The sequence below is a fragment of the Dendrobium catenatum genome, unplaced genomic scaffold (assembly GCF_001605985.2).
Source record: "Dendrobium catenatum unplaced genomic scaffold, ASM160598v2 fragScaff_scaffold_621, whole genome shotgun sequence".
Classification (NCBI taxonomy): domain Eukaryota; kingdom Viridiplantae; phylum Streptophyta; class Magnoliopsida; order Asparagales; family Orchidaceae; genus Dendrobium; species Dendrobium catenatum.
Window position 1 is genome coordinate 27,609,913 of NW_021319083.1, and position 12,946 is coordinate 27,622,858.

Genomic DNA, 12,946 nt, shown 5'->3' on the forward strand with positions numbered 1-12,946 from the left:
ATTTTGTATTTGCAATTGATTTATAATCCTTTTCATCCTCAACTCTTTTGGTTTCTCTATAGAAAAATTTCATTTCAAGGTTTCTTCCCTTTTTGTTGTTGTCAAAAGGGGGAGTCATAATATTATTTATTGTATTGTAATGTGTATAATTGTTTGAATGTGTGTATAATGAGATGTGATATGTGTATGTTATGTTTTGAATGTTAGAATGTTCGTGTTCGTGTTTTTGTTCGAGTTTGTGTTAGTGTTTGTTTCTTTTTAATTTTAGAGTTTTTATTATTTTTATTATTATTATTATTTTTAGGGTTTTTGTTTCTTTGATCTTCATAGGAACCACCTTGATTTTAATTGGTCATTCATTTACGGGGAACTAAGGAGAAAATTTGTTTTATATGTTAACTCAAATAATAATTATTTTTCCATCATTAAAAAGGGAGAGATAGTTACAACTTAGTTTTCATAACTATGTTTTCTTATCATTTGTGTTTTTGATAATTTCAAAATATTATTGTATTGACTATTGTTTCTCCTAACATATATTAAAAATATTGCTTTTATTGTTTGTATGTGCCAACGTTTCAGCAAAATCATACTCCAGACAGTTAAAGACTTCAAGACAGATTAGATTAGGATTTATTATATTTGAAGTTTATACTTTTTATATTTTTCTTGAGTCCGAGAGAGTGTGATTGTAATTAGGTAATCATGCACACACACTAGGGGAGTGTAAAAACTATGATTTTTTTAACTAATCGTACTGTATGATTTCATATCGTACGGGACAATTTGACCTGAGCGTTCCTCCAAAAAATAGTTATTTGAATCATGTTAGGAAAATTTTTTAAGTCTTGTTCGTACTCTACGAAGTTACTTTCGTATATATGACATCTAGAGTATAAAATAGATACATACAAGTTTGTCCCGACAAACTCATAATTTCTCTGAACTATTCGTATTGTACGATCTTAGATTTGTATAAACGATATCCATAGTACAAAATGGTTTCATATCTTTTCATCTATACAAACTGGTAAATTTTTTGATTCATTCATACTTTACGATCTTAAGATCATACAGATGACTTCTAGAGTACGAAATGGACTTGTTCATTTTCATACCAAACGAAACATAATTTGATTAAAACATATCGTATTGTATGATATGGGGTTCATACAATAAGTTATCTAGAGTATGAAATCGTTCGTATTGAATCGTATAGGACGAATCTATTTAATTTTGAACTGATCATACTATACGATGCCAGTTCGTACACAGTTCAATCATAGTTCAAAATCGGTTCGTACTGGATTGTACGAACAAATTTTGAACTATTCGTGCGTACGATAATCGATCGTACTGTACAATCATGGATGGTAAATTTAAATTTTTATTTTTCTAGATGGTTTTTTGTGTCATTCATATATGAATCCTAAAAAATGACTGGAATATATGATTCTTCATTTTTTCTTTGAGAGAAAGTGTGAGCGTACTTTGGGAGAGTGTTGAAAGAGATATTGCAAGTGAAATTTGTGAAGGATTCACAAGATTTCCCAAAGTTGAGGATCTCTTTGTAAGTTTTTTCTCAAATCTCTTCCTTACTTTTTTGAAGTTTCTCGAGAGAAGATCATTGGAGAAGAACCGGTTCTCTACCGATACCAAGAGGGTGTGAAAGGATAATGGTTCTATGTTGACACCATGAGTGAGTGAAAGGATGACAGTTCTCTACCGACACCAGGAGGGTGTGAAAGGATGACTGTTCTTTGCCGACACTTGGAGAGTGTGAAAGGATGATGGTACTCTATCGCACCCGGGATTGGTGGAAGAGATGTGAATTATAAATGCTTCTCTTCCTTGCTGTGTGAACAAAAGGAGAGTCACTTTAGTAATAGTGCAATACATGAATAGGGAGTCTTCAGGGAGTGGATGTAGGTCGAGTTGGACTGAACAACTATAAATTTATGTGTTCTTTTATTTTTTATTTTTTATTATTTTTGTGGTTGAAAAGATTAGTTTGATAAAACATTTTTATGCTTAAAATTATAAGAACAATTTTTTTAAATTTCTAAAAGGTTTTTTAAATTATCAATTCACCTCCCCCCCCCCCCCCCCCCACCTCCCCCTTCCACCTCGCGCTTTTGGTTAGCCTTTAGACAATTGCTTTAAGTCTAACAACCTATAAGGACTTTCATGTGTAAGTAACTCTATGGTTGGAAGAAGGTGTGTAGAGAAGTTCATTTGATCCTTCTAGGTGATAATTTTCTTATCACTTCTCTTATATCCCCTCTTTTAATGAATGAAATGAAATGAGTTTACTTGTTGAATATCTATATTTGGCTAATTCTCTAATTTTGGGTTGATGGTGTACAAAATATAAAAATACTAAAGCATACTCTTATGGCTTGAAAGATACATTGATGTTTTAATATCTCTTGTTCTTCATTTAATGTACACAATGGTTATATTTGTAGTTAATATCTAGTGTGATGTATATCCTCTATGGATGAATACTTTAACAATTTGGAGTATTGAAATGAAATGTTGACATGCCTAAAAATAGGATATTTAATGTTCTAGGTTATAAGGAGACAAAAAAATTGTTTGAAGGCTATAAACCTTTATTTTTATCCCTAAAACTTGATAGAGATTTAGGAATGCATATACTCTGATCCACATATAAATTAAGAGTCTTATTAGAAAAATAATAATATTTATATTTATTAGTCCAAAACATTTTATTTTCATAAGTATATAAATCTTCTTGCAAGCTTTTCTTTTAGTGACAAAAGCTCAAAAATATCATTTTTACTTTTAATAGGATAAATTATACATTTAGATTAAATAGTAGTAGTTTAATTGCAATTAAGAAGAATACTTTTTCATGGGACCGACACTCAACTCTATCACTTTGTTACTCGATGTACCACATATACCTATGTATTTTAGTGGGATTTTATTAATTTTATATCAAAGAAAACTTAAGTATATTTCAACTTAGCAAGTCATTTTCTAGCCTAGTGCAATTTAATTTTTGGTTATGTTATTGGATAAGTAACGTGCATATTATAATTTTAACTATATTGTTGTAATAAGTACATATTTAGAATAACCGATATCCTTTATCTTTATCTTCATCTTATTTGATAAAATTTTGATAAGTTTAAAAAGCATGTTATTGATTATTTTGTGAGTTTTTTGTTTTTTTATTTTTAGGTTATTCATCATCATTGCATGCTTGGTCCTTATTATTTGGCCCTGAGATAGAAAAGACTTATAAAAATTTTCAAAAAATAAAAAGATTTTAGAAATGTCTACCCCAACACAAGATCAGGACCATTCTAGGCCCCTTAGAGAATATATTAACCCTTTAGTAAAAGGAGTCCATCAGAATATTCATAGACATACTATCCAGGCTAATAACTTTGAATTGAATTCTACCATAATTCAAATGATTCAAAATTCCTTGTTTAGGGGAACTCCTATTGAAGATCCCATATATGTACCTAGTTTCTTGGATATATGTGCAATATTTAAGTATAATGATATTAGTTATGATGTTATTAGACATAGATTTTTCCCATTTTATGTAAGGGATAAAGCTAAGATATTGAATTCTTTACCTCCAAGCTTTATAACCACTAGGAATGAGTTGGCTTACAAATTCCTAGCAAAGTATTTCCCACCTTCATAAATTGTCAGACATAGGAATGATATCATATCTTTCATCCAGTTTGAGGGAGAATCAATTTATAAAAGTTGTGAGAGATTTAAGAAAAATATACTTAGAAAATGCCTTTATCATACTTTACACAATTAGTTGGTTATTCAGACTTTTTATAATGATTTGGTAGGATCCCTTAGATAAATCATAGATGTTGTAGCTAGAGGATCTTTAATGTCTAAGCCATTTAAGCCTACTGATAGGGGGAATCCTAAGAGAGTAGCAAAAATTAATTAAATACTTAAATAAGTTAAATTAAAATATCCCAAACCAAAAATATTTTTAAAACTATTAAGTTTATTTTAAAAATAGTATAAAGTATTTAATCAATAAGTTCTTATTGTATCATTATCAAAACAAAATAAATAGAATAATAATTTATTTTTGACCAATTTTTGGTTGGATTTCCTAACCCAATATGTTCCTTCCAAATTCTACCTAACCAAACCTTCCACCGTACCCTCTACTGCAAGAGACCAGCTGACCACCTAGCTTCCTCTGTTTGAGAGAGAGAGAGAGAGAGAGATGGTGGTGACTGCGAAGATTGCGCCGTCGATGCTGTCGTCAGATTTTGCGAATCTGGCGTCGGAGGCGGAGCGGATGATCCGACTTGGTGCGGATTGGCTTCATATGGACATCATGGTAACAATCTCCTCCGTTCCTTGTGTCTTGTTCCCGTTAGATCAGCTAGGGTTTCTTTTTAGTTGTGTCCTTGGAACTGTTTATCAGTTTTCTTCGAATGGTGCTAGCAGCTCATCTAGTTACCGAGCTGATATTAGATGTTTATTTTCGAACTAGATGGGTTCTCTAGTCAAAGATGGATTGTGCGTCCATTCAGTTGCGATTCTTATAATGCTTTTAATAGTTTTCCTGTTCAAAATGTCAGTTCCATTAAATTGATTTTTTTTCTGCACTTCTGCTTTGCTGCTCTCCTTAATTAAATGAATATAAAGGGGTTTTGGAGGCAGCGAAATTGGAGCATTGATTCTGACTGCTTGGTTTTGGGCATTGATCGTTTATAAAAGCTGTTATGCTGAAGAGCTATACTTTTTAGCTGTTAGTTTGACTGCCAGGAAACTCAGATATATGAAAATATGGTGTAGTTTTACGTTGAACTACGGAATTGTACCTCTAGCCAGATGGTTTGTTTATGATAGAATACAGAGGGATGGAGATGTATATAATCATACGGGAATTTTATTAATTTTTAGATCATGGCAAGGCCTACAATGATGAGATCACTGACGAAATAGATGTGTAACAGTCATCTCAATTACACACTATATTATGTAATTATTTACTGTTTACATAGATTTGCAACTCATTGATAAAAGATCTGTAAAATTCATGAAGAATTCATATATATATATAATATATATTGTTGCCGGGCCTAGAATATCGCGACGATAGAGTTAGTAAATTTCTGTCCGAGCATTTGACGGATATTCAGACACAAACAGGAAAGGAAAATAAACACCAGGATTTTTTCGTAGAAAACCCTGAAAAGAGAAAAAAATCACGGGGCCTCGCCCAGTTGAAATGATTCAACTAGTGTTTTGTTTGGGATACAAGAGACTAATTCGTCCACCAGGTTAAGACGATCAAATTACAATGAATTTCTCCTGAATTGAGATTCAATTACAAAGTTGTGCAGAGTTCCCGCGTCACCCAAATGTCCGCAGAATTCCGCGCGTTATTCGGACGGCGGGAAGAACTCCGGCGGTGTCGAGAAGGAGCTATTCTCCCTCTTCTTCTCTTCTTCTTATCTTCTTCTTGCTTGCTTGCTCTCTTGGGTCCCCTCTTATGAGAAATGAGTTGTGTCTATTTATAGTTTCTCTGGAGTGGCATAGCCCGTTAAATAGTGTGTGGGATTAGGGGCAAATAGGGAGTGGCCGAACGGAGCGGCTGATATTGAATCCTTTGATCGTGCACCGTTCGTTGGACATTTGAAGTCCTAGTGATGTCGGAATTCGGCGATCTTGGGCTCGTTGGATTTGTCTCGTCGAGCCGTTCGATTCGACTATAAGCTCGTTAAAATCAGAGACCGTTTGGTAATCAAATTGTGGTACGAGCTTTCCAAACAGCACTTCGGGCTCCTGATTTGGCTCGGATTGAGTTTGAATTGTGTGTCGTGGGTTGTATTTCGAGACGCTCAGTTTGACTATAAGCTCGATGAAATTGGAGTTCGGGTGCTCCTAGGTTTAATTTTCGAAGTTTCCAATTTGATTATGCCCCGAGATTCGTGCTTGATGCAGATAATTTTTGGAGAATACATATTATATATTATATATAATTAATATATATAGTATATATATATATATTATATTATAATATATTATATATCTATAATATATATTTTGTAAAATTTTATAGGGATCACCTTTTTATGGTGGTCTGATATTCATGTGTAGTGTTGTCAGGTGATTTTGGTACATGGAATCAGAGGAGGTTATTTCCTTGTAGCTATCAGCAACTTTACTATCTAAAATGTAACAAGAAAAATGATAAAACCATCCAAAAATTTGCATGATGTAGTGTGCATTACTTTTTAAGTGGTTAATGAACATTGAAGTTTCTTTTCACCTTGTATTGCATTTGGTTCTAAATAACTTGCTATTTTTTTTCTTACAGATGATTTAATTTCCTTTGTGTTTGCATGCAGGATGGGTAAGTTATTTTGCTCAAGACATACAACAGCATCGTCTCAAGTTAAGTATCATCCTTCCTGCTCATGTTTAGAAGAATATTAATACTGCTAAAGTAACCAAATCGCGCACTGATCCCTTTATACTGGATGATTGAAGTAGCAAGCATCTAGTTTATGCTGACATAATAAAAGCAAAACAACCAATTACAATTAAGTAAAGATTTAATGGGTTGTTTGGTGTACAAACCATACAGGGTACCAAAAGTTCTATGCCTTAAATAGAAAACAAATTGCTAGGCAAGACAATCAAATAATTTCCCAAGCAATTTTTTGTTATACAATTTTTAGTTATTATCATCTTCCTTTTAGCGTTAACTTTTGTTTCTGCTCTGTTTTGAATAACTTTTTTTTATTCAGCACAAGACGTGGCCAGAGGCGGGCAACTTGTCAAATATGTTTTCTATCAACACCCATTTTGACTTTTACTATTAACAGATTAAGCTGGCAAAAAAATCTATTTGCCTGGGTTTATAAAACAAAGCGAACATGCTTACTCTTTTCATGATTTTTCAAATAGATAAATTAGATTACATCATGACCAATTTCATGCAGAAATTGTACAAATAAATTCATCATGAGAAGCTACAGAGCTTCTATTAAATTTCATAGATAATTTAACATATTACTAGATGTTTTTAATTTATATCATACATAATTCTTTTCCTTTAGGTATACCCAATACTGTACATCCAAAGCACATAAGTTGAATAATTGATCACCTTAGTATGACCCTTAATTTTCTCTTTTTCCTTTATTTGTGAAACAATAATCATAATAATATCTAGTTGAGCAAGGAAGTTTGGTTGGATAAAACAAACTCTGTAAACATGGTGTTTAAATATATATAAAGAAGAATAATAATACGACTGATCATTGTGAACTCACATAATATTATTTAAATCATGACATAGCTAGCTCAACTGCAATAAATCTTTAAATCAATAAATGTTTGATAATTAAAATAATAAATGACGATTAATCATAAACAGTAAACATGAAAATGTCTGCAGGAATGAAATACAAACAGTCAAGTTGCTTAACTATTTACTGGGCACTATGGGCTTGTCAAATAAGTAGCACTAAAATAGCTACTTTTGCGTTACTATTTTCATCCTTATGCTTATCTTAGTCTTATAATGTCAATACTAGTGACCCACAATGTTTTTCTTGTTAAAATCCCATCCGGTTCTTCCTTCTAACACTTGATCTCACAGCAAAGGATGAGAATCAGGGGAGGCTCACCTAGAATCATGTCGATCTCTGTTAAATCCCAGTCGTCTCCTTGACACTTTGGAATTCAACGACCAGATGGAGAAATTCTATTGGAGGCTCACCTGGATCATCGCCGATTCCTTCTATATTTGGGTGGTTGATTTAGGAAGGATTATATTAAGGCAATTATGCATAATTTTGTAGCTATTTTGTCTCTTTTTTAAGACATGGTTTGTATAGCATCTATAAATAAACATAATTTTGGTTAAATAAAATTCTTTTCCCCTCTCTAATTTTTTTTGAATTTACAATGGTATCAGAGCCTTCATTGCCTGGCTGGAATTCTGAGTTTTTTACTCCGAACGTTTTTCAAAAATGAATTGGAGCGTATTTCCCGGCCTTTGTTCGTTTCCTAAATACGTCCCACCGGAGAGGGGAGAGTGTTCTCATCCTGCCGGTCTCTTCGGTTTGGATCCAGAAGACAAATGTCCAGTGCGTCTCGTCTAGAGAAGTCGAGCGAGAACCCGCTTGTCTTTGTGTTCAATCGAGAGAGACGAATTCCTCGTAAACGCTCTCTCGCATGCGTGCAACTAAACGGGACAAGAGAGGCATCTGACTATAAGTTCTACTCGTGTTCCTGGGAGCTGATGAGCGAGATTTGCTTTCATGCTGTGTGTGATCATAGTGCGAGCTAGTCTTGCATTATGCCTTCCTACTCAACGTACGTCAGAGCAAGCCCGCGCAAGTGAGAGGGCCTTCCCATTTCGGTCCTTTATGTGCGGCTAGAGAGAAGGGACAACGAGAGCCCCTCCCGTGTGTGCCTACCTAGGTGCTAACTTAGTGAAAAAAGAGGATCAAGAGACGGAGCGAGCAGGGAACTGCGTACCTGTGTGCCTAAGCAAGGTGATGACCACCCTCATGCGTGTGCTAAGGTCCAAAACGAGCAAGGAACAATAGGTTGAAGGCTGTTGTACGATTCCATTCAAATCCTCCACTTGAAGAGCGCTCTCATTGGCCCCAAATCCCAATCACTTCGTGTATGTTCTGATTCGTTACCCTCAGATTTGGGAAGATGTATGAGAAAATCAATCAAGCCTTCGTAGATAGCAAAAAGAAGTCACCTCTCTCAAAATCTCCACCACTGATCAAACCCCTCAAATCGGACGGACCGCCTCTTCGTAACCTACTTCTCTCCTTCGTCACTGTTGCTCGCAGAATCGTCATTGGAAACTTTGCCCACTCGGATGTTGGACTGAGTTAGTTTGCTGGATTCGATGCTTGTTGTATGGAACTGTCCTTATATGTGGAGTGCCCAAATGATGCTGCGCAGTTGGAAAGAAGATGGTTTTCTTCGTGGGTAAGGAAGTTCACTACTACGATTCGAGTGGTGCATGCTTAAGGCGGACCGAGAGTTTAATGAGCAAATAAACAGATGGTGAAGTATGCTACTTCCCTAAAATAGAGGAGTCGATCATGGATATCAATGTCTGAAGGCTACAAGAGATTCAGAAAGACTTTATCCTACCGTAAGGAGCTAGTGCCTTGCTAGGTACTCCAGGTTCCACCACTGATTCTTCATTGCCAGAATTCTGAGGAATATAAGTTCCCAGCTCGTTGTCGTAATTCTAAGGAATCCAAATTCCCACCACCGGCTTTTCCAATGCTGGAATTCTGAGGAATACTTGGTCTTACCACTTTAATTAGTCTCTCCAAGGTTTTAGCCACCATGTCCATTTAATTTCTCCTCTAATAAAAATATTTTTTTAAGAGTATCTTTTGTGTATTAAATTCTTCTAAGTTATTACAAAAATTTTAATTTTGAATCTTATATTAAAATCACTTGAGGAGCATAAGTACTTATAATATTAATATGCTTAACGATCAAACAATAATTCTTAAAGTTATAATTCCTATTTCTAATTTCTATCAATTTTTATAATATTAATTCTTTAAACTTCTGAAGTCTATTGGTCACAACATACCACCATTTATAGGGACGATTCTTACCAGAATATTAAAGTTTAAATCATAAAACTATCACACCTCCTTAGCATTCTCTCCACCATTTAATTTCCTGAATGTATATAATATTTATCCTCATAATGATAGTCATAATATCAAATTTAGTTCCTTAATTTCGCCTATAAATGGAAACCTTTATTCCGAAGATCCTTACCATAATTCTAGTTTCATAAGACTAGATTCTTTTCCCACATCCGTCCATGAATGTGGGGACCCTTGCCTATTTAACACTACACTAGGTATTGGTGCAACGACCCCATTGCACAACTTACTCATTATAATTTAGGTCATATAGCGTGTCGCTTCTAGGGAACGCCCCTAACATTAACACAATGTATTAAATGATTGATTTATGTTTTAAGATTATTCGACAAACTTATACCGTTTGTCGACTACTTAATGTAACCCTCCACTTTTCTATCCAAGACTTGGATCTAGCACCCCCCTGTCAGTGGTTAAAATATAAAATATCATCTTCATTAACTCCTTAAAGATGAATAAAATGTCCCACAATAGTACCGATTGATCTTTTTTAAAGACTTGAGGAGGTTCTTTATATAGTTAAGGATCATTTTGGACGTTCATAAAGAGTCAATGGACCATTTTTGGTATTTTCTTTCCTCTTTATATATTATTTTCTTTTAGAATGATAGGTTAAATTGTTCAGCTTGCATGCTTCAAAATAAAGGTAAGCTGTTGAAAATTCTCTCCTGTAGTTGGCAATTGAACCAGATTTTTAATTAGAAAAAATAAATAACCTAGAAGAATTGATCTCTATCGCTACCTTCCTCGAAATGATAATGTTTGTAAAGTTTTTGTTATTCAAATAACTATTTTCTATGAAAGCAGATCACATGGCCTTTCTTTTTTTCTCTCAGGCACTTCTGTTCCCATCTAACTATTGGAGCTCCGTCATTGAAAGTTTGCGAAAGCAATACAAATTGTACTATGACATTGAATTTTATGTGCACGTTTATTATTTTTTTAGTATTAGATATTGCTTTAAATTAATTGACATCAAAAACTTTTTTGGCTTGCTTCTGTTATAGCCGGCATATATTGGACTGGCCATCTTATGGTGACAAATGCCTAGACTAGTGGAACGCCTTGGCTTAAAGCTGGTGCCTCGGGCCTTTACGTTTCACCTTGAAGTTTCCAAAGGTGGATTTCATCTATCTATTTATTCCGCCATACCAACTTTTTTTTGTTGTGGTGTATTGAACTTTTATGCTTGGTTTGATACCAGTTCATCTTGATTTTTCTCATTATTTTCTGTATCTTCTTGTCATTGATACTTGGTTTTTGTTGTCTGAACTATTTCTGCTTTCCACTGTGTAGAGAACTTGCGAAAAGAAAATTATCCAAGGAATCAAGTTGAAAAGGCATGCGACCAGGTGTAGCTCTGAAACCTGGAACACCTATTGAAGAAGTTTATCCTTGGTAGTTGTACTTTTCATTTCTCTTCTGAACTCCAAATCCAAAATAAAAAAAACATGCTCTTCTTACGCAGGATTTGTACAGAAAATGTGGGACTTTTTTTTAATTCCTTAGTTCATCCTGCTATTTGCAATTTAAGATGTATTTAGAACCTTTGTGAATATTTTAATTTTCCATTATCAGCTTTCACCTTTTTAAGTTTTATGCTATAATGTGGTTCAATTTCAGTTGCCTGGCCCTAGGTTTTTTGATCTTCTTACGATTAACTGTGTTTGTATTATTCAATATTTTTAAACTCCTTTAATAATCAAAGGTATATTTTATGGCAATACTATTCTCTAGGGTTTCAGAATATTTTGACTCCTTCGTTGATGTTTGTCTTTACTCTTTTTTCCTTTAAGTTATTTTCCTGTCACATCCATGCGCCGATGACTTTGCAATGGCGTACGGTTTGAGAATCCTGTGGACAAATGACATTTTGGAAGATGTGCATGTCATAGATCTGGTTGTTCCAGTTAACATTCTATTTGGAAACTCTGGTCTTTGAAGAAAACTGAATGTTTTGTCTTAAGAGCTGGCCCTTTTGTTTTATGTGTTTAACCCCTATTTTCTAACTTCAAAGTCTCTTAATTCAATTTTATATAATTTTTATTCATGGTTTGGATCTTGATTCATGTAACATACAACATTCATCATTAACTAATTGTCGCATTGAATCTATTTACTTCTCGTCTAAGAGAATGGATGATTAGACTGCCGATAAAATGACAAGTGCTGAGTTATTTAAGTCCTTAGCCTTAATTATGATTTTCATTTGATAAGCATTGTGCCTCAAGCATTTGTGGTGCGAGTTATGGCAACTAAATTGTCAAAAGTACATTCCAATATGGGCTTGGGATTTCTCTTCGTTAATTATATACTATAAATTAAAATTTAAAGTGGAATCAATTGCAATATGTGATAGGAAACAACTTTGAAGATTTCAAGTAAATCCTATCAATTTTCAGAAAAACAGTGATGAAACTCTTTCAAACTCCAAAAAAAAAAAAAAAATCAGGAAAACAAGAAATTTTATTTCAAGAACACAAACTAATGGAAGAAAATACTAGATACAATTGATCCTCTATTTGAGAGGAGAATCTATCTCTCCAAATCTCTAAACGCCGCTAGAGCCCAAAAAAACCCAAGAGATCTCAAATTTTAGCCAAATTCCAAATGTTTCGCCGCTAACCCTAGAGAAACGCAACTATTTAATGCATACATCAAAAAGAAATATCTTAAACAACCCTTTTTTGAAAATTTCCCTCCAACTCCCTTTAAAATCTTCTTAAAACAGCTTTGTGAAGACCAAGCGGTCGGATTTCTGCGTACAGAGGCGGAGACTTCTACTGTTGTTTTGGCGTAAGCGGTCCCAGTCTGACAGGCTAGACCTGTCTAACAATATTCCCCTCCACAAAGATCCACTTTGTTTCGTAAAGGTGGAAAAGACGAAACATCCTCTATTCATTCTTTCATTACAAACAGTAAGACCTGAAGAGTTCCGGTCCTTGCACCCTGCGCCTCGGGTATATCCCTCTCGTCACATCGGAAGCCAGATCCTTACACCTCTTCTCTTATGTAATTTTCGCTTTCTTGTGAGCTTATTGAAGTTTTCCCCAAAGTCTTCTTCCCGGCATTCTTTCTCCTTTGAAAGTCTCCCTAAGAATACCCGTGTGCTGTTCCCTGCGGTGCCAAAAAAGGTGGTGCGTCCATCTTGATGAGCCTCTTGAACTTGCTACCTCCTGCTCCTTTTCCTGGTGCCCTGATCCTCCATCAATGAGCTATCTCCATAGACGCGGTCGTTACCCGAG

The 12,946-nt window shown here is 34.5% G+C and overlaps 1 protein-coding gene across 2 annotated transcripts in view; it reads left to right on the forward strand.

Annotated features, from left to right (window-relative positions):
• The first annotated feature begins 4,219 nt into the window (after positions 1-4,219).
• The window catches only part of LOC110101448 (ribulose-phosphate 3-epimerase, cytoplasmic isoform), a 36,237-nt gene continuing 27,510 nt past the window's right edge, over positions 4,220-12,946 (forward strand). The window contains exons 1-2 of one of the 2 annotated variants that reach the window (XM_020829357.2): positions 4,220-4,360; positions 6,381-6,385. In XM_020829357.2, the coding sequence (XP_020685016.1) occupies positions 4,244-4,360; positions 6,381-6,385 (122 nt within the window). In that variant the 5' untranslated portion in view covers positions 4,220-4,243. The remainder of the gene's footprint in view (positions 4,361-6,380; positions 6,386-12,946) is intronic. The other variant, XM_028695283.1, reaches the window with a different exon arrangement.